This window comes from Dufourea novaeangliae, unplaced genomic scaffold, assembly GCF_001272555.1.
Source record: "Dufourea novaeangliae isolate 0120121106 unplaced genomic scaffold, ASM127255v1 scaffold84, whole genome shotgun sequence".
NCBI classification, from domain to species: Eukaryota; Metazoa; Arthropoda; class Insecta; order Hymenoptera; family Halictidae; genus Dufourea; species Dufourea novaeangliae.
In genome coordinates, this window is record NW_015373964.1 from 52,283 (window position 1) to 74,709 (window position 22,427).

The window sequence follows — 22,427 nt, forward strand, 5'->3', positions numbered from 1 at the left end:
TATTTACAGTATTGATGTTGTTAAGTATTGTTAATGTTTATATTAGTTCGTTGAAATCTTTTGCGAGTTTGGATGATAGCATTAATAAACTAACTCTTAGGAAAGCGTAAATTAAATTCCCATAACTATAAAAAATGGAAACATTAATTCGAGGCTAAAAAAAATTGTAAATCACATCTTTCGTCAGCTTGTGTTAATCCCGATTTTTTTATTGGAACGTCGTTAATTCCCATTATACGAACTTAAACTGTTATAACACAATTTTTACAATATACTGATTTTCTAGAAAACATTTTTTATCAAGCTTTAAAAAATAAATTTTTTCTTAAACATAAACGCACCTTCGTTGATGTGCAAATTATGCGTATGAAATTCATAATGGGAACATAGATTTATAACTAGTGATACTTCAGCGCATTAATGATTTTTGAAAAAGATATATCATCATTTAATAAAATACTACGTGTATATCGACTAAAATGTATGAACGATATCACCGTTAAAGGTATGTTAATGTTATTATTAAGCAGTGTTTAAATAAAGAGAAAACCTGTTTCTTATTGGCTGTATTGGCACGCATATGCATGCATCATTAAGTGTAATTAAATTTTGTTACTTTCTGTAACAAGGTATAAACATATAATAGCATACTATACTTCATCTAATGCAAATTACATCGAGTACGAGTATTACATCGAACTTTTGTAATCCGTTTAATTCGTGCCACCGTCGATGATGTTAAATGAATAATGTAATATTGTTATATATTTGCAGGTATAGAACCGTAAAAGCATGGTATTTTCGCTCTAATACAAAAATATCTTCTTGACATTTTTACGCATGTATACTGTAAATGGCCACATAAATCATTTAATTATATATGTACAGAAAGAAAGTGAACACTTTCTGTTACTTCTCACTATAAATTTGATATAATTCTATGATAATATTGTCATCGTTTAGTCTTGTTTGATGTTTATATCTTTTATAGACGAATAATATTCAGGACATATTACACAAAACTTAATATTATTAAACACGATACTGTACTAAAATTTAGTACAGTGCATTAAATATAGCAGAAAAGTAATTTATTTTATATATTTAGTCCAGATTTTAAAGTAGTGAAAAGTGTTTGAATAATTTTTAAGTTATGTAAATTATGTGGATACAACAATACGTAATTTCTAATTACATCGTTATATTTATCAATGTTGCTGGTGTCAGTACTGAAATATGCGGAAACTTTGCAATGAAATTAAACATAAACAATACTCATATAATTATATCAAATTTTTGTTCCGAATTCGAATAGCAATTGGGGTGTTCAATGGCGCACAATTTTAACTGTTTAATATTCTGTATCAAAATTATTAATGAAGATATAGACAAATCTGAATCATGAAAGTGGGAAACTTGTTTTAAACTATCATACCTGAAATATATTCTTTATTATTCTTTGGTAAATCACCGGAAAATACTTATTACTGTTTGTATAAACAGATGATAATATAAAATGAAAAGCTTGTTTTAGTATAGTACACGATTAAATAATATACACTAACGTTCTTAATATAATAAAAACATAAGAAATAACAAAAATAAAAATAATGTTTTATACTTCAGTATGTTTCCGTTACATTTAAAGCTGCAGTATACATTTGGGAATGTTGTCCTCCAATGAAAATTCTTTTTAAAAGAAGCACGGTAATTTTATTTTCCGTGCATTTCTAGTACGGTTTTTAATCTTTTCAAGCAAGATATTTAGATGTTTAAATTAAACATAACTCTGTCTGAAAAATTAAACGACAAACGTGTTGAAGATGAAAGCTTGACGCTGTTTACATCTATGTTCAAATACAAAGTCAGTCTTTGTAGATAATTATTCAACAGTTTCAGAAGTATTTTCAGATTGCAAAATGTCCTTGACTTCATGGACAGGGTTAACGATTACAGAAACTGCTGTTTCACGCGATGTACCTGCATCTAGTTTATCGATAACCTTACAGTCAGTGTCTGTATTTCGCACAGATTTTGAATCTGCAGATTCTTCCTCACCCAAACTCTTTACCTTTGAATCAACTGTTTTGCCATCTGTTACAGTAATATTTACTTTATCGCTTCCTTCTATATTGTACTCTTCAGTATGATCTCTTATTTTTTCATTAATGTCTTTGACGAGACTCATTTCCTCCAAAAGATTTGATGAAGTATTATTTGTATCGTCATTATAATATTTGGTTTCTAAGTTTATGATATTATCTTCCCTTTCTTGAAAATCGTTAACGTCATTTTTTGCTTCCACTGAATTAGAAGCTTGTATATTTAATGATACCCGTTTTTCGTCATTTACAATTTTTTTATTCTGTTCATCAATTTCTTCTTCAGAACAACCTTGCTTTGCATGCAAATGGTCTGCATCGTCATTTATTTCTTGTATTTCATAATCACTTTTACATGACTCTGAATTGTTTTCAGCTTCCAAATTCTCTACATTCTTTGTTATTTCTTTAATATCATTATCCTTAAGAGACTCTGTACTACTGATATTAATAGTATCTGCTTCTCCATTGGGTTTATCTGTAGTATTTCTTTCCATGTTCTGAATTATTTCATCTACAGTAAGTTCTACAATAGACTTAGAACGTACGTTATCTGCCTCTTGCGTATTCGTATCTTCCATTTTTTCTTCATGTGTAGTACATAAAGTTTCTTTTGATTTTTCAATAGAATTAGAATGTACATTGTCTGTGTCTTGTGTACTCATATCTTCAATTATGTCTTCATGTGTAGTAGATAAAGTTTCTTCTGATTGTTCAGTAGAATTAGAATGTAACTTAACTGTGTCCTGTGTATTCGTATCTTCCATTTTTTCTTCATGTGTAGTAGATAAAGTTTCTTCTGATTGTTCAGTAGAATTAGAATGTAACTTAACTGTGTCCTGTGTATTCGTATCTTCCATTTTTTCTTTATGTGTAGTACATACAGTTTCTTCTGATTGTTCAATAAAATTAGAATTTAAATTCTCCTTGTCCTGTGTATTCGTATCTTCAATTTTGTCTTCACGTGTACATAAAGTTTCTTCTGATTGTTTAATAAAATTAGAATTATCTGTGTCCTGTATATTCGTATCTTCAATTTTTTCTTCACGTGTACACAAAGTTTCTTCTGGTTGTTCAATAGAATTAGAGTGTAAATCATCCATGTTCTGCGTATTCGTATCTTCAATTTTTTCTTCGTGTGTACATGAAGTTTCTTCCGATTTTGCAACAGAATTAGGATTTGAATTTTCTGTATCCTGTATATTCGTATCTTCCATTTTTTCTTTATGAATATATAAAGTTTCTGCTGATTTTGCAATAGCATTATTTATAGCTTGTTCATTATCGTACTTAGTTTTGTCCATTATACTTTCGCTTATAGTTTCATTTTCTTCATTGCTTTGTACTTTTTCACCTACGCTTACGTTTTCGCAGGAATCAACTTCTGTTTCTGTTATACATGTATTGGAAGATGAATTTTCAGGCAATGGAACTAACATATCAATAACATTATTTCCATTAAGACTCAACTTAACACAAATTGGTTCAGAAGAATCATCAAGAATTTCGAACTGGAACATTGTTTCTCCTTCTCCAGAAAGTTCTTCAAGTGTTTTATGAGCTTCTGGAGGCCAAGAACTAACAGTCTTCGGTTTTTGTAGAGCACAGCATTTGGATAAAGCAGGTATGTTTATAATATCTACTGGTAGCAGTCGTGCCTCGTTTGTAACTGCCGTATTACCGTAATCAATATACTGAACTGTGATAGAGTCTCCAGAATGTGAAAGAATTTTAGCTCTATACCAGTTACCATCATCAAGAAATTTCGCAGCACAGATAGTGCCAACTTCAAAAGTGTTCAATGGGAGAAAACTAGGTGCTGCTTGTAATCTTTCCAACATCATATTCGAATCTGTAGTGCTACTTTCAGCTTGAATATAGAACTCATCGAGTGAACTGACACGAGTAATAAATACATTCGGTGAATTTTCCTCGCCTAAAGGTGGTAAACGTTCCTCGGTGATCGGAGGATGATATTGACAAAACTTAGCAAGCATGTCTGTTACATTTTCATCGTTCAATGTTAATTTCACCAATGATGTATCGTCATCCGTTAATACGTCTAATAAAAATATTGTTGCTCCATCAGCAGCCAATCTTACAAATTCTTCACAAGCGGTTTCTGACCATTCCGTAATCCCTTCCGGCATAACTAAACGACACTTCCTTGATAATGGTGGCACATTTGTTAGATCTGCAGGTATAGCACGTATTTCAGTTGAGGTAGCTGAATTTCCATAATCAATATATATTACTCGGGTAGCATTATCACTGTGTGATATCACGCGTGCCCTGTACCAGCAGTCATCTTCAGGATACTTAGCAACACATAACATATTTTCTGTAATTTCATCAACTTTAGGGAACATGTCTGCTACGATAAATCTATCAGTCATAACTTCTAGATCACCAACAGACTTTTCTTCTTGTACCCAGAACTCGTTTGGAGAGTTAATATGACTTACAAAAGCAGAACGAGGATCCAATTCAAGATCAACTATTTCGTTTATTAAATCTTCTTCGGTGTGAATACCAAGATTCTGTTTGACTAACATTTCGGTGACACTTGTACCATCTATCAATAGGTCTACTCGTTTTGGAATACTATTGGCAATTACCTTTGCCTGTAAGAACTCAACAGATGTTATTAAATTTTCAAATGTTTCACATGTTGTAGCATTCCAATCTTCTGAATCTACAGGAATCACGTCTAATCTACATTTAATTGCGAACTCCTTAATTTCTTTCCATGAATCCGTAATTCCTCGAATGTTTTCAGACTTGTTATCAATGATATCGGTATTTCCGTAGTCAATAAAACGTACAGTCGTAATGTCCTCGTCTGCATCAAGTACCTGTGCTCTGTACCATAAATTATCTATGGTGTGTACAGCAACGCATAAACTTCCTTCTTCTAGTACTCCATCGACTTGCGGGAATGTGGAAATTTGTATCTGGAGCTCTTCTTGCTTCTTGGAAAGATTTGTAGCATCTGATACGTACTGAAGCCAGAACTGACTAGGAGAATCTATATGCGGTATGTATACATCGTATATGCAACCAACTTCCATATTATGAATATCAGGTTGTTTCGTTGCAGACACTTCTTGTTCTGACGCTAAATTAAGAGCATGTAATTTCTCACTAATTTTCTCGCCGTCGTGTAACAATTCGACTATCCACTTTTTGTTTACATTGCGGAAAACTGCTGTAAGCTCCTTGTTTGACAAACAATCTTGCAATATGTTTAATTGTTCAGATATCGTACATGTAAGAGTTATTGGTAACGACACGTTGATGGCTAACTGATGTGGCACATAAAAACGCAGATCTAAAGCCATTACTACGTCACGAGTAACTTCCTCATTATTGCCGTAATCAATGAAATGTACACAAACTTCCGTTTCTGTGTAGTTTAGGACTTTCGCTCGATACCAGTTACCATCGGCACTTTTTGCAGCACACAACAGATCTACTTCAGGTTCGATTATTTTTCCAGAAGCTGAATAATACTGATTAAGTGTTTCACTTAAGTTTTTATCCAGAATATAGTCTGCGTTACGCTGTAACCATATGCTGGCAGAATGATCTGCATACGATACTAATGCCTTATGAGTAGAACTTAGGACAGGCATCGGACATATTGGCGATATTTTCTCATCAGTTTCTTCAAAAATGTTAATTTTGTTACCCGACAAATCAAACAACTTTACGATGAGCCTGTAAAAAATATAGAACATGATATATGGAAAACAAAATGTAAGTAAAATATTCAAAAATGAAAAGAAAATTTGCTTTACATTGTATGTTAATATGTAATTTTTTAAATATTATATATAACATTAACATGCAATTATTACTAACCTATTATTGTCGACCTCATCAACATACATAATTACTTCCTTTCCTTCAACGCAATTCTTCAATTTTACATCTACTTCGGACGAAGATATAGCGTTTATCAGAGAACACTCTACTGCCTGATTCTGCATAATTGCGAGCTGTCCTGGTAATGCTAACACCTGATTTAACATAGTATCACATAAGTACTTGCTGTATAAATATATTATAACAAAAGTAACATAAAAGAAAATATTAACCCTTCACACTCCACTGGCACTACATACACCACAGTAAAATCTGTGTATTATTGAAACAATACAAACTAACTTTAACGTACAACATTATAATTATAATCGTTTAAAAATCTTTCCTTAGAAAGCACAACTTATATTCATTTCCAAGTCAATCTGACAATCACTAGTCACTCAGAATAAAAGAGTTGAGGAGTACAAAGGGTTAAAGTATTCTTATTACAACAGTGATCATTGCCTTACTACTTAAAAATATTTAAAGAAGCATTTTCGCGCTTAATGACTACAGTAGTTGAAGCAGTACAATATTAGTTCCTAGTTTTATACTTCAAGTATTATTAGCCTTAACGAGATTCGTGTAATATTTATTTCTACTATACACATTTAGAATTCTGTAAAATTTATATTGGATCATTGCGTTAACATTTTTCAATGCAGCAAGTATGGTATTAAATAACTCCTATGCCTAGCAGCAATGTTAAATTATGAATAAGTAAGGTGATTGTAGCATGTAGATTAATCTTTTTCTTTCGAAAAACTCACGCAATCTGAGAGAATTTCATCATACGCTCCGGTATCAATGAATTTTACATCGAAGCCTGTGGATCGTGAATGGTTACCGATTACTGCTCGTCTCCAAACTCCATTTGAATAAACCAAACAACCTGTGCCTAGGCATATCTCATGGGCTGACAATCGTTGCATCACCTGCCATTGCCATACTTATCCTTACCAATATTATTCATTTAAATTTTTTTATATAACCATGTACAATGATTTTTAATCGTGAAAAAGTCATGATAGTTTACTTTTACTACCGGCTTCATTATAATACAAAAATTAATTTTAAAATTTGTAGAAAAAGATAACATTTGTACAGTGTAGATGTTAACTGATGTTTTGAAATCAATACATATTCCGAATACCTTTCTTGAACATTACTATCACTATATGGATTGAAATTAGGTATCTTAAAATTTTAACTTGCTTCTAACATACATTTAGATAATATACATTATATGTTCTGATATGTTATAATAGTATAAATAGCATGCAATATTAACAAATCGGATAACGATAAACTCGAATATTAAATTAAGTATACAATTAGAAAATAAATATCAATAAAAAGACGCTCCATTTAAACTTACTTAATGTTCCTTAATATTTGGGTATAAAGTACTAAATACATACATTTGGACAATAAAAAGTAATACAGCATGCTATACAAGAGATAAATTTATATTAAAGCTTATCTTTTTGTACTGTTAGATGCATTAAATTTACAAATTATGAAGGTGAAATGCTAAGTGACAGAAATATAATTACTGTGTACATTTGATATAATTTGGTAGCAGAAAAGACAGCACAGGGAGAATATTATATTTCACTGATTGTTATTAATACCATAGATCGTGCAATGAAGAGTAAGGTACTTTCTATTATTAGAATAATGAGGATTAGTAAGGCAATAATTTAAAATACTTTTACCAATAATTAAAATTCCATGCACTCTGATATAATTATGTACGAGTTATTTTAAACTGAAAAATATTTGGGCAATGTACATCAAGTAATTAGTTGATGAAGTACATTTTTAATAAGATGTGTTACTAAGAATTGTATTAGTAACTTGAAACAGTTTATTCCTAGTACTAATATAATAAATCAATAATATTGTAATAAATCAATTATTATATTAAATAAAATAATATTATTACTAATAAGAAATAGTATCATCAAACGTGTATCAGAAAAATCATTATCTGTACAACCCTGAGTCGGTATATATTTTGTATTGTGACTAATATTTGTGGTCAATTTGAGTACTATTCAAAACTAACAATATACTTTCTCTAATATCCAATAATTATTTACTTTTTTAAAGTAAGCAAAAGCAGCTGATAATTTAAATATACATTTAAAATTTAAACATTATTGTCTACAATTATACACTGCATTATAAATTGGACGTTTTAATTAATAATTTTTGAGAACCAATGATTATCATGCATCAAGTACACAATGCTTTCTAAACATGCTTACAAATTAAATACAATAATACGTACACATATATATATACTTGTACAATAACATAATTAAATATTCATGAATAGTTGTAGACATGTAAGTGTAAAGCATACCTTAGGATCTTTGTCAGCCATATATGTATTCACCATATTGTCACATTCAGTTGCTGAAGGAAGTTGAACATAAAATTTGGACACTGTTTCTACACTTGATACTTTTACTCGAAGTTTCTGACCACTTAAAAGATTTATATCCACTCTTTCAACGTTATATGGGGTTTCTGTTGCCGTGGTATTACTGTCTGTAAGGAAAATAGTAAAGCGCATTATATACAGTCTGATTATTAATACAAATTGAATCACATTCTTCTATTTAATTTTTGAGAACCTGTATAGTAAATACAATGTTACACGGATGACATACGTGAGATTAGTAGCATTGTATAACATGAAAAATGGAACAAATTTGTCATTGCATAAAAAATGAAAACATTTCCAAATCATTAATTATTCGGCATCAATCTTGTAAAAGATTATTGAAATATAGAAACTACAAAACAGTTACGGAATCATTTTTACCTTCTGTAATGTCTGATTTAGTTGCTGAGTCACATGATGCAAGATTTCGTTCAATCAATACATCAGCTACATAGCTTCCATTATTACTTAACAAAATTAAATATTTATTATCTTTTATGTCATGGAACGTGCATTCATATTTATCAGCATTGAAACAATTATCGATTGCTCCAGTATCTACTTTAGACCAACTAAGACCATCTTTTGGGCTAATATTCAGCAGTGAACACTGAAAAGCTTGTTTCGGCAGACGAATAAACTCCTTTTCTACAGGATAAATATTACTAGGATCCACTACAGCGCTATTTCCAAAATCCACATAATGGATGAGGTGACCACTTAATTTATTTAATTCTATAATTTCTGCACGATAGAGCGCTTTGTCCTCAAAAAAAGATGCTATCACAGGTGACCCGACCTAAAAGTAATAATGATAGAAAATTCGCTTGATCACATTTCATGAGCTATCGAATGAAAAGTATAATTGATAAAAAATACTTTTAATCCATATGATACAGGTTCTCTGCCAGTATATGTTCTTTGAATTTTATTCATCATAGTCTTAAATTCATTTTCATTATCAAGGGCTTGACAGTAAAAATTATTAGGATTTGTAAACCATGTAACAATCACATCCTTTTTAGTTCCTGGTGTGTGCGTAGCTATTGACCATACAGCATCCAAAGACGCATAATCAAGTTCTTTTAGTTGTTTGGTATTTGTACTGATTTGATTTTGAGACATTGCAGCTTCCTTCGCTTGCAATAAATCGAGGCCATCACAAAATTCTTCATTTATGAAAGTATTTGTTGGGCAATCGTCAACAATTTCTCGTAACAACACACTATAGATACCATTTTCTTCGGTAATGAATTCGGCTTTGAATGTTTTTCCATTTACTTTATCTCCAAAAGTCTTTGTTTCATTCGTATCTAAGGTAACGTTTTTCATACCAAAGAGTTTACAGTGTACAGCTTGTACTGGAAGTTTTAAGAACTCCTTTCGAATGACTTTTATGTTACTAAAATCGATAGTCTCTGTATTTCCGTAATCCAAGAATTGAACGGTTGCATTGTTTCCTTCAACAGATTTCACTATAGCTCTGTACCATCTCAAATCTTCTGAATACTGAGCAATACAGTATAAACCTTTAAATATCTTAGACTCTTTTACTAATTCTCCACCATTTTCATATATCGATGCAATGCTTTCCATTATAGAATCTAATGCAGTGTAATCAGGACTTAGCTGCACAAAAAAGTCAGATGGACTATTTGTATAAACTACTTCACAAGCCTTTGTAGATCCAATAACTATATCAGGAGACGGAATATGGAATTCATGTCTACTTCGCATAGGACTGTATCTTCGTCCTTCTTCGAAATTACTCGAATTTACAGAGTTTATCTAAAACAATTATAAATATTATATTCAGGAATATTTGAAAACGAATATCTAAAAACGATAAAAATTGTTCTACTCTATATATGTTATTTGATTTCTCATTAACTATTGACAGTATTAAATGAAAATCTACGGTTTAATCATTTTTATTCCAATATATTATAAAAATTATATCCTATTCAAGTGATATAAACATATGGTTATTATTAGAAGCATATTTTACCTTGTTTTGAGTTAATCTGTACCCTTGTCCTTTTCTGTCTCTGAATTTATTATTCCCATAATAAGAGTCACCTGTTAACAATTTGTGAATTTTTTAAATGCATTATTATTATAATTTTATACATAAATGAAATTTTTTTTTAATTTAATATTCATTCTATTCTAGTAATATACAAATACTTACTGTTTGTCTTTCCACCTTTGACACTTCCATCACTGTCTCTATCGCTGAATCTACTACTTTGCATTTTTCCAGAAAATCCATCACCTTTAGAATGACCACCACGCGATGCGCTGCCTCTCCCACGTCTGCTGGTACTGCCTTTAGATGATGTATCTGAACCTTTATCACTCCAATTTTGATCAGAAGAGTTATTCTTTGAACCATATCCGGAAGTTTTGTTTCTGCCACCTCTGCCACCTCTTCCTCTTTCACTTCTAAGTGAATCATTATACTCATTCTTATTATTCCATTTATCCTTCGCACTTCTAGTATTTGAAAAATCGTCTCTACTGAATCTTTCATTTCGAGAATCGTTCCGATGAAAATTACTTCTTTCACTTCTATTTTCAGATATTTTTTCTTCGTTGGATTCATCTTTCCAAGATTTGGATTTATACCTTTCTTGAACTGTGTTTGTATTCCGTGGCTCATTCCATGAATCAATTTGATCTTTTTCCTGCCACGTGTTCATATTCTCACTAAAATTCAGATAAACATACGTTAAAAATATTTTAATGTTACAGAAGTAATGCGGCTGAAAGAATAGTACAGGCGGGTAGAAAATTATTTTACACGCAAAAATAAGTCGAAAATGCAGAATAAAACTTTTTGTGTGATGCTTTGTTTCTGAGATAATCGAATTTGATAATATGCTGGATTCGCGTGCAATTGGATAGGACTTTGCTAGGCCGTTTGTTCATTGCATTCCATTTCTATTTATTTCAAATTCAACCTTCTGGAAAATTAAGCGTCGGATGAAAAATATTATTCTACACGTTTAATTTATTGTTGCATAAAGAATCACCTACTGCCTGCTTATACCACCCTTTCGGCTGCACCCTGTATACAAAGATAATAAATATAAACATATCGATGTTTTATCTAATATTCTGAAGTTTTATATCTTTCAAAGATACGGGGATTGTCCAGAAAGTAATACCCATATTGAAATAAAAACAATACACATGTACTTTAAAAAATTTTCATTAGTTGTAACTTTAATATACAGGGTGAAACACCTAAAAAAAGGCCACTTGAATGCTTCTGCTGTTATTGGTGATAGAAAAGAATGTGTCAGACCAAACTTGCATGGTATCAAGGAGCACATTATTTGACGTGAATGTTTCTATGATAGGTGAACGCGTAGAGGTCATATGAAGGGCAACTTCGTTTTTTTAAATGGAAAGACATGTTTTTGTTTATGCACCATTCATAAATAGGTCATTGTACGCGTTTTAAAACGCTCTACTAGATAGTACGTAAAAACCATATTTCTCCGTTTTAAAAAATTAAGTTGACCTTCATATGACCTCGACGCATCCACACATCAAATTATGTGCTCCTCGATACTCTGCAAGTTTGGTCAGACACATTTTTTCCTATCACTAGTTAAGATATTCAGGTGGCCTGTTTTAAGTGCCTCACCCTGTATATTATTATATTTGGTTACTTTTCAATATAATCATAACTGGGACAAATTTCTGTATACCTTCGTCATACACTTCCGCCGCGAGTTCACATGTGGCTCTGAAAATCAAAAATGTTCTTGAACACTTTAAATAGGGGGTACTGAAACATCCGGCCTACATTCAAGATTTGGTTTCGAGCAATTGGACATCGTGCAACAATGGTATGTAAACTCACGGCGGAACTATATGACGAAGGTATACAAAAACTCGTCTCACGTTACGATTGTTTAAATAAGGACGGCGATTATATTGAAATAACTAAGTATATGTATTAAGTTACAAATAAAGAAAACTTTTTAAAATACATTTGTATTGTTGCCATTTCAAAACGGGTATTACTTATTGGACGATTCTCGTACTTGTAACTAAATGCAATAGCAGTAACTTTAGACGATTTGTTGCAATACTTAACACTATTTCAAGTACATTTTCTCAATCATATGCAAATATAGGATCTTTATATAGTTGAACATTAAGTTACATTAACGAAGGTTTCTGGATTATTTGTCTACAATTAAATCAGTATACATAATAAAATACGTTTGATTATACCTTTGATTGTTTTTTGGGCTTATTTTAGCAGTATGTTGATTTTCTATGTTTTGATAGGTTGGTGTATTTATTAATTTCGTATCGTCTTCAACAGTATGCAACATTTGAGACTTAATGCTTTGCTTTCTCTCAGGTTCATATAAATCTACAACTAGACCATCTGATTTTACATCTGTAACTCTTAAAAGCAAACGTTTTTCCAAGATCAATGATTCAAACTGATTAGAAACTTCTTGAGTGCATGGCAAGTGTTCCCAACCATTTAGGATACATTTTATAGCTTGAGCTCCCAATCGTCTTATTAAATCATCATGCATTAAACGTAGAGACATTATGGTGACAGTTTCCTCATTACCATAGTCAACATATAATACCTTCACATTATCCATATTTACACCCAGAACTTGTGCCCGGTACCTAATAATTAAATAAAAATAATAAATGTATAATTTAGTACACCTATATTATTCTACAGAATTCTACTGTACACCATTAAATATAATAAAATTATTTAACTAACCATTGATTATCGTACAAAGCAGCACAAGGAAGACCAATCTTCAATTGTGATAGGCTTAAGGAGGGTGCATTTTTACAGAATTCTGCTAGACAGTCCATTATTGATTCAAGAGATGCACTGTTGCTATCTAGTTGTACAAAAAATTTTCTGCAAGATTCCACAAAAGAAACATGTATAATTTCTTCAGCGCCTTTTAATAACTTTGTTGGTTCTTGATATCCAAAAGTAATAGGTGTCATTGGTGTTGGAAATGCTTGTCTAAGAATATTCTTTATACTCTGTCCATCGTCATATAAATCTCCATATTGAACCAATGGTGGTCCTTCTGGTGGACAAACATGTAAAACAAGCAACTTTCCTGATACAATTTGTTTAAAATATTCTTTCATTTCGTCTGTGACATCTAACTCTTTTACGCCACTTAATGTGAATCGAATAGAAAGTACTTTGGGATTAATAAAATGAGGCGGTAGTTGGAAAATATCTGTGTACGGTAACACCTCTGTATGGCCAAAATCAACATAGTAAAGTTTGCACTTATTTTCCATTACAGACATTACAACAGCTCTGCATAACACTTTATCTTGTGTATAACGACCCAAGCATACTGATCCAGGTAAAGGAGGTTCTTGCAATGGTTCTGTAGAATGACTATTAATATCCCTCATAAGCATACTTAATATTTGAGATGTACTTTGAAGTTGCACAGAAAATTTATGTGGACCATCTTCTACGAAAGATACATATACTTCGTGTTTGGATGGTACATCTAAAACTCGTGATTTAAATACAAGAGCCTCCTGAACAGATGACTGCATCATGTGTTTTTGTTGCGCTGCACAACATAAAGGAACATTTCGTTGATATCCATGCATATTATTTTCATCACAATGTAATGGATTTATGTTCGGCACATGTGTCATTGAAGTACAATTATTACTTATGAGATGTTTGCCCGATTGCTGATACATTGGTATTTGAGGTTCTTGCATACATTTTGGTGGCCTATGAAAACACACATAAGTATTTATTTATAGAAATAATCATACATGTATACACAAGATATAATGCTTAGTAATTATTGGACAAAGTTTTTATTAAAACATTAAAACGATAAATTCTAAAGGCAATCATCATTAAACTTTCATCTACTATATATTGTTTTAACCCTTTGCACTCGAGGGGCGACTCTCTAACGAGTCATGGTTTGATGCGACAATTCGAGTGACGATTATATTTGATTTATTAGTTTAAAAAGTATAATATGATACACCTTCAGATGCCGATATTTTCTTATTTCAAATTAGTCCGTCACAGCGAGTCTGACTGTAAGAGTAATACCTTGGTTCTTGCATGGAAAGATAAACGAATTGTTACATGTTTGACGAATTGAGATAATGCGGGAATGACTCCCGTAAAAAGGATTTTACGAGGTGGTGTTGAGATTAGTGTGAAAAAATTGAATGTAGTCACAAATTATATAAAATTTATGGGCGGCGTTGATCGAGTAGATCAGTATGCCTAGAGATACAATTTTATGAGAAAATCTCTGAAGTAGTGGCATAAGCAATTTTTTTGAATGAACAGTCGCTTAGTCATCTACAATATATAAATAAAAATGTTGGTTGACCAATTAATAGGAGATTTCGAACAAAGTCGTAATCGAGTTTCTACTTCCACATCCACTTTGACGAAATCCGTTTGAATGTAAAACTTCATATTATTCTACCAAAAGCAAAGAAGGATTGTAAGGTTTGCTGCCAGCAAAATAAACCTGATGGAAGACACGATACAAGAAATTACTGCGATACTTGCCCAAACAAGCCGAGGATGTAAAATACCATACAAAGCAAGAATACTGAGCTTAACATACAACAATTTTTTTTTGAGATGTAAAGATATATGGAATATAATAGTTTTATATGTTAATTTGTATGTGAAATCATTTTAAATTAGCTATAAGAAATTCAACAAATTTTCGAAAAATCGTCTCAAGTGCTAGTTCCCCCTGGCGTAAAAGTCTTCGAGCACAAAGGGTTACAGAATATGATGCATAAAAATAACAGAAATAAGAATAAAAATGTAAATAAAATTTGTTAACTTTATGATAAATACCTGAACATTTCTTGTAATGTAGCTGCTACTGCCATGTGTCTTTTAATTAATAATTCACTGAAATCCTCATTACTGTACCAAAGTTTAATAAAACGATGATTATTAATCACAGTGTGAATCAAAATTTTATATTCATTGTACCATAAAGTTTTCTTAATCAACTCAATTATTTTACTTTCCCAGATTCCATTTACTGGTAGCACATACATTAATGTAAAATCAAAGGCTACAGGTGGAAAAGACTGCAGAGACTCAGAACCAGGTATATTTTCAAGCAAATGAATTTCTTGAGGCGGTAATACTTCAATGTTACCATAATCAATGAACTGCAGAACTACCATACCATCTGGACGTATATTAATTACTTTTGCTCGGTAATATCCTTCATTTTGAAATCTGGCACAGCAAAGAGCATTAACATGTAGATTAGCAGCTCTTGATTCAACACAACCCTGACTTCGAGCGAATTGTTCGACCAAGGGTAAGATCATACGTTCTACACATGTTGCAGAATTCTTATCAACCTGGCCCCATATTTTTAGGAATGAATCCTCCGCTTCAACATGGGTCACAAAAATAATTAACTCTGTGCTTTGTTGTATACTCATGATGTTATATTTTTATATCTTCTTATATGAAGCACCAGTCTTCATTGACTACATAGACCAATCTGATCACAATCTGAAACACCAAAGCTTGTTAGATATCGCGAAAGTATTTTTATTCAACCCTAACCGTTAATTGAAACTGGGCCACCCAGCCACCCTACTTAGTCGAGACTTATGAAGTAATGCGACCGAAAGATCAAACTATTTTGGCTGTTCTATATATCTTGAAAAACTTTTTCTTGGTCACGTTGTTTCTAATTTGTTTGCTCCAATAATCATTGCTATACTTAAATGAATTCTTTTATTTTTACCGTATTGTATCGACATCCCGTTTCACGCTTTGTTATCAAAAATTATGCGATCATTTTAATATGGTTCCATGATTCGTAATAGTGATTTTAATAGAACTATTTTCGCCAATTGCAATTTTTTTGTTTATAATACGAAATACACGTGTAACTATTACAAGTTGTATTAAAAAACGTACGTATTTATATACATAAACTGAAATTCTTTATATGAAATTGCGTATAAAAAAATGTATATCGCCGCTGCAACTAGAAGTAATACAAACCTTACTTTAAGATACTACATGCATCTTTACTAATTCGTTTCATTAATATTTAAGGAATCCCGCTGTTCTTTTTACAGGCTTTCTCTTTCGTAAATAGCTTCAGAATCTGACGGTTGACCGGCTTTTTATCACCCACATGGAAGTTTCTTTGACCATAGTTTTGACATGTTTGAATGGCGCGCAAAATTGAATTTATTATATACTGCAAATTTATGCCGTTTCGTATTAGTGAAAAGAAATATAAATCGATTTTAACATTTTATATTGACATCAATACTGTTTCAAATATACTTTATAAAAATATAAGACAAATAATAAAAGTCTGTTTTATTGAATGATTGTGTGTCATATTCCATACAAAAACTTTCTTTGAATATTCTCATATAAGTTAGCTACTTCGGACAAATAATCACAAGTAACAATTTTTATATCATTGTATTTTTAAACAGAATATTTTCAAGGGAATAATGAAAGGTAATAAAGAAAAAGAAATTCTTTTTATTTCTTTGTTGTGTAATCTTTAAAATTAACGACATACAATACTAAATATGTATATAGTTTAAGTTTCAAAGAGAATAGTATAAATGTATAAAACATATTTTAAAAAATCAAAAATGCCAATTAAAAAATATATGAAAATCTATCACAATTAACAAAATTTTGATATATGTATAAATTTATATATGTAATTGGAAAGAATCATTATAAATGTTTCAGAAAACCATATATGTGTGTACTTTTAATTGTTAACAATTATTACAATATATTTGATGTTAAAAGAAAATATATATGCCAAATTCCATTAAAAATTCGATTTTCTCAAAATTTAATTAATCAATTGATAGTGAAATATCTTTTCTAAGTACATAGTATTAACTACGTTATAATCTTGTCTAATGAAATAAATTCTCCGTTTGTGTAATGTGCTTATTTTTTGGAATAACTCGCATATAGTTTAAACTAAAATTTTGGTACAACTTTTTAGCAACCTTATTAAAAATATTTCATATTTCTAAATAGCATATTGTTCTTATTTAAAAAATTGTATTACATACATACATTTGTATTGATTATTCCTAGTACGAATTAAACCACCATGTGTCAATCATATAATTAATATTAAGTAGATGTTGATATAATAAAAATTGATAATAAGAAATGTTGGAGGTTTGTTAGCAAATTATTGTCCATAATGAAGATTACGTATGCATAGTTTGTATCAAACCATAAGATTAAGTCAATCATAACACAGAACAGAAATGATTTTCCTCTCTAGTAAATTATCCTTGATATAAAAAAATTTTTAACTTTATCTTGATTTTTAAGAATATTGTAAAAATATGTTTCTATTATTATAATACGTTTATTAGTTATTTAAGTCACAACCGATACAAAATTTTATCTAATCTTTTGTTATTGAAGAGTAATAGAAGAACTATGCATTGTATAAGAACTTTAAATTGTTGGTACCTATATACCATATTGTGTCTGGATTTATTTATAAAACATACAATTAAACATATAATTAATTGTTAGTTGCTTTAATTACATGCTAAGTGAAATAAAAAAATAATTCTCAAATTACTTAATGAATGTTAAAGCTTCAAAGTGATAACTGCAATTTTCATTAACATATGAATGTAAAGACATTTATATTTGCAGCTATAATTGTTTTAATTACAATGCTTATAAGTAACATCTTTATTTGGAAACATAAAATTTAAGATATGACACAGTATGGTTTATTACAAAACGGATTATCAGTTACACTAAAAAATAAGACAAAATATGTGAGGTACATCTCTTCTTTACTTCTATTAGCACAGAATAAAAATTTCTTGTACAACAGATACTTAAAAACAATTTACCTTTCACATCAGTAGATACTGATTAGTTTTTGATTATAAATATCGTTCACGCATTGTTTCCAATTATAACGATTGTTTTCCACTGTAAGTTCGAGAAGTAATGGTAGAATCAGTGGACCTACTACTTCCATGATAATAGAACTACCGAGCTTCTACCAAAGTAGAGAAACATTAACTACTTATGATTATTAAATTCATGTCTGATAATACTGTAAAGAGACAGACAAATGTCTGAGCACATTTGTTTTTTCTGTGTACCATGGTGTATAAATTGTTAATCTTACATATATTCATTACAATAAACATGTAGAGAACGGCAGCGTATTAGTTATATCTGAGTCTACAGGCAGATAATTATTATTGAATTAAATAAATGAATTGTATTATCGTAATTGATTAAGAAATCTTAATTACCCTACACCACTTACAATTATGAAACTTATAATGGAATCTGTGATAATTACAAATGTCACATATATCTGAATTACAAACATAATCATCAAGGTGTAACAGAATGGAATATTTCTTTTTTGGAAAATACTTTTTAAGGAAATAACGAAGACGTACATTACAAATTTACTAATTGAACATTTATAAAACTTGATCAAAGTGTTTAAAACAATTGTTTAGTAAATATTTCATTGTACTTGATTTCTTTTTAATAAGCATCACAATGTGTTGCACAGATTTATACATTAATACATCATATGTACGAAGTATATTCTATATTATTAAACATGTACACGAATTTTTATTATACTACATCTTTTGTTTAATGAGACTTCACATTGATTTTGTTAAAATTAATTCATTTAAAAATGATTTTCATTCGATGAATAGGACTTATTAGGTGTTTACAGTTATTATAATGTAGGATGAATGGAAAGTGATTCACTTTCTGCTGCTTCTTCTAATTCATTATCTGTACTTGAAGATAAGTGTTCCCTCAAAACTAAGGAACGCATTTGTTCCAATACCTGATGCAAAGAATCTGACCTCTGTTCCATTCTATCATTTAAGGGTGTGGCATCACCACTTGCTGTTCCACCTGCTGGTGTTTGTGGTGTGTTACTAGGTGGTACGGGAGTATTTGTACCATCTCCTGTACCTATGAATGTAAAATTATATTGTTGAAATAATTAATACAGATACTTTTGTACATTATACTAAAACTCCTTAAATATACCCATATTATCGCTTGCAGGACTTGCAGGTCTCTCTGCTCCTCTTATTTCTCTAATAATTTCTTCATCCTGATTATTTAATCTTAAACCTGCAACTCCTTTTCTGGGAACATTGTATAAATCACGTTTAATTTTTCTTCGTCTAGATGGATCATTCCTACGTAATTGAAGCATAGAACCAAAGTCAGCAATATAAAGAAATCCTGCGATTAATAATTCACAATTTCGTTTGCCTTGTTTATATGCAGTTTCTAATTCATAACTTGTACGTTGATCATATTGCCACCAACCTGAAACAATGTAATTTAAAATCATACAAGCTATGTTTCCCATAATGTTGCAAACATAGCAAAAATGTCAATGGCAAATGATGTTTCACTCGGGAAATTTATGAAGAAAAATAACTTATATTCTGCAGTGAGGATGTTTTATTACAAAAATACATTAAAGCTAAATCTTAATTTAATTAAACAGCTTAAACATAGTAATAAAAATTTGTATAATGTTATGACAGGATATATCTTACATAAAGCTTTATATCTTTTTGTATAAGAATATACATAATTTTATCAATTTTTATATGAGTCATAAGTACAACCAGGAATGTTTTAAGCCAATTGTATTTAAAGAAGTATAAGAAACATGTGAATGGATTATTTTATTCCTGAAACACCTTTACAAGGTGCATCTTTTGTATCGCGCTTGATGTTGCGTTTTAAACGTGGTTGATACTTTCTATATTGACAGTTGTTTTCAAAGTCAATTACATAAAGCATGCCGCAAATTAAAATTTCACATTGGGTTCTACCAAGGTTGTATATAGTTTCCAAATCCTCGCTGGTCCTTGAATCATATTTCCACCAACCTATGAATGGGTAGGACATCAACTTATCTAAATACACTTCAACATGTGTTTTTAACAAATAATGAAGTTATATACTATTTATCATTAATGTCTTAACAAAGCTGATTTACTTTATTTTTAAAAAATTGTATGCCTACTAATGTGTGTTTGCAACACTTTTTATTTTTCTTTTTAGTTTCAACATTTTACAACTGCCATTAATTTTTATGAGAACTGATACTTTACCATTTCTGCCTTCATAAAACCACTGATATTCTTCTTCAGAATGATCCAATTCCTTCTGTGCTTCTTCTACTTCTACTAATTGTGGCCTGTCAAGAAAATCAGGAGGAATTTCTTGACGACACATAGGACATCTTTTGCTTTGATTTGCAACACCTTTGACACACAAGTAACAATATACATGATTGCAAGGTAATCTCGCGGGATAAATACATGGCTGAAGGCAGACTGCACATTCTGGTACTACTGTTGAGCCTGTGAGAGAACACATAAACAATGTTGTCATTATTTCTAAACATTATTTTGATAGTGTATAATATATATCTATATAGTATAGATCAATCAATTGTAAGCAATAAATGTAATTACAAATATACTAGTCATTTCAGAAGCACTAGATGTCTAATATAAAAAGTTGTTACAAAATATTTACTATCAACATAGATTTTAGTTTAAATCAAACAAATGTTTTGAGTAAACTATCATTGAGACGTTTAGTATCGAATTATTTATATGTAATAAAAGAGTTGATCTATAAAATCTGATCCGAATGTAATACGTAACACATTTTTAAAGTGATTGATACAAACATGTTCCTTCTTTTTCGTCAGTCTCCTTTTCATTATCCTTGAGAATGCTGTCTGTTTTGTCTTGCGAGTTCAGCTTCGCTTGAGCCATAACTTTAAACGTAATTTAATTTTTCATTGAACAAAGTTAAGGTATCATCATCATTGGTAAAGACTATTACGCGTCATGTCAGCAGAACCAAGCAGAAACAGAATGTCGACCATGTCGACCACAAACAATCACAAGCATCTTCGTTGTTTATGACACACCAGGGGTTCTAAACACTAACAATAACTTATCTGCCGCATGAGAACCCTCAAAATACAGAGCTCAAATATGCATATGTAGCTTCGCAACTTTATGGTAGGTAATGGCTGCGTTCCGAAAACACAACCGTGAGTCAACCGCTGCGAACTGATCAGTGATCAGTTTTCATGTTCTGCAAAACGGCGTGATTTAGTGATGGGCACCATCACTAAAAACTATCGACTAAGTCGATAGTAATCAACGACTACTTTCAGCCGACTAATTTTTTCAATCGTCGACTACTTTCAGGCGACTAATATTAGTCGCTTGAAGCGACTACTTTCATTCGACTAATAGTCGCTTGAAGCGATTACTTTCAGGCGACTAATATTAGTCGCTTTATTGTTTACAAAATATTATATTGAAATAGAAAAAATTCCGAGAGAAATTTGCAAAACAAAAATTTATTTCTAGTTTCCATTGTATAAAAATAATATTTCAATTTCAAAACATATTATTTAAATAGGCTCAAACCTTCTAAATTAAAAGAAATGGAAAGTTTTCTACTAATTCATTATTAGTATTTATATCTTTAGAATACGGAAGTTATTAGAAATAGACAAATTGCATTTGTATTTCGTAACAGACACTTGATAATTATATTGCTGATGTTTTAGGCAAAATCCTATTTTCCTAGATCAGTTTTTAAATGCATATCTAAATAAAAGCAAGTTACATTCATTATTAAAGTACCTGTTACATTACGAGTGAAATGAAAATGTAATTAAATAAATATTATTAATTATTTTCAATTTTATCAATCACTAAACATTCGCGTATACTGCAAGTCTATAAAATTGTACTGATGATTAATAGACTGCAGATTTCATGCATTTATATACCTACACATGACGTAAATTAAGTAAAGTACAATAAAATATGAACTTTAATCAAGTCCAAGACAGATATTATTCACGTCTTGA

General features: G+C 30.6%; 2 protein-coding genes across 2 annotated transcripts; both read right to left on the minus strand.

Annotated features, from left to right (window-relative positions):
• Positions 1 to 1,882: 1,882 nt before the first annotated feature.
• Positions 1,883 to 16,275, minus strand: LOC107186666 (maternal protein tudor). The gene is made up of 13 exons (XM_015574594.1): positions 16,230 to 16,275; positions 15,311 to 15,991; positions 13,196 to 14,200; positions 12,676 to 13,092; positions 10,612 to 11,133; positions 10,433 to 10,472; positions 9,304 to 10,212; positions 8,806 to 9,223; positions 8,341 to 8,528; positions 6,740 to 6,904; positions 5,967 to 6,124; positions 3,412 to 5,822; positions 1,883 to 2,661 (listed from the first exon to the last, which is right to left on the minus strand). Exons 2-13 carry the CDS (start codon positions 15,916 to 15,918, stop codon positions 1,883 to 1,885), a joined length of 7,620 nt encoding a protein of 2,539 aa, XP_015430080.1. The 5' UTR covers positions 15,919 to 15,991; positions 16,230 to 16,275.
• A 2,948-nt stretch (positions 16,276 to 19,223) lies between these two features.
• LOC107186687 (E3 ubiquitin-protein ligase RNF146) lies at positions 19,224 to 21,465 on the minus strand. The gene is made up of 4 exons (XM_015574619.1): positions 21,222 to 21,465; positions 20,635 to 20,886; positions 19,547 to 19,834; positions 19,224 to 19,468 (listed from the first exon to the last, which is right to left on the minus strand). Exons 1-4 carry the CDS (start codon positions 21,307 to 21,309, stop codon positions 19,224 to 19,226), a joined length of 873 nt encoding a protein of 290 aa, XP_015430105.1. The 5' UTR covers positions 21,310 to 21,465.
• Positions 21,466 to 22,427: the final 962 nt, after the last annotated feature.

Bases quoted from the DNA above. Each gene is read 5' to 3' on its own strand.
- LOC107186666 (XM_015574594.1), bottom strand. From the start codon at position 15,918: ATGAGTATACAACAAAGCACAGAGTTAATTATTTTTGTGACCCATGTT. The intron at 14,201-15,310 runs GTATTTATCATA...GTGTTTTCATAG, and splicing joins ACATTACAAGAAATGTTCAG to GCCACCAAAATGTATGCAAG. The intron at 8,529-8,805 runs GTAAAAATGATT...TTTTCCTTACAG, and splicing joins TAAATCAGACATTACAGAAG to ACAGTAATACCACGGCAACA.
- LOC107186687 (XM_015574619.1), bottom strand. From the start codon at position 21,309: ATGGCTCAAGCGAAGCTGAACTCGCAAGACAAAACAGACAGCATTCTC. The intron at 19,835-20,634 runs GTAAAGTATCAG...ACATTGTTTCAG, and splicing joins GTTTTATGAAGGCAGAAATG to GTTGGTGGCAATATGATCAA. The intron at 19,469-19,546 runs GTATATTTAAGG...TTACATTCATAG, and splicing joins TCCTGCAAGCGATAATATGG to GTACAGGAGATGGTACAAAT.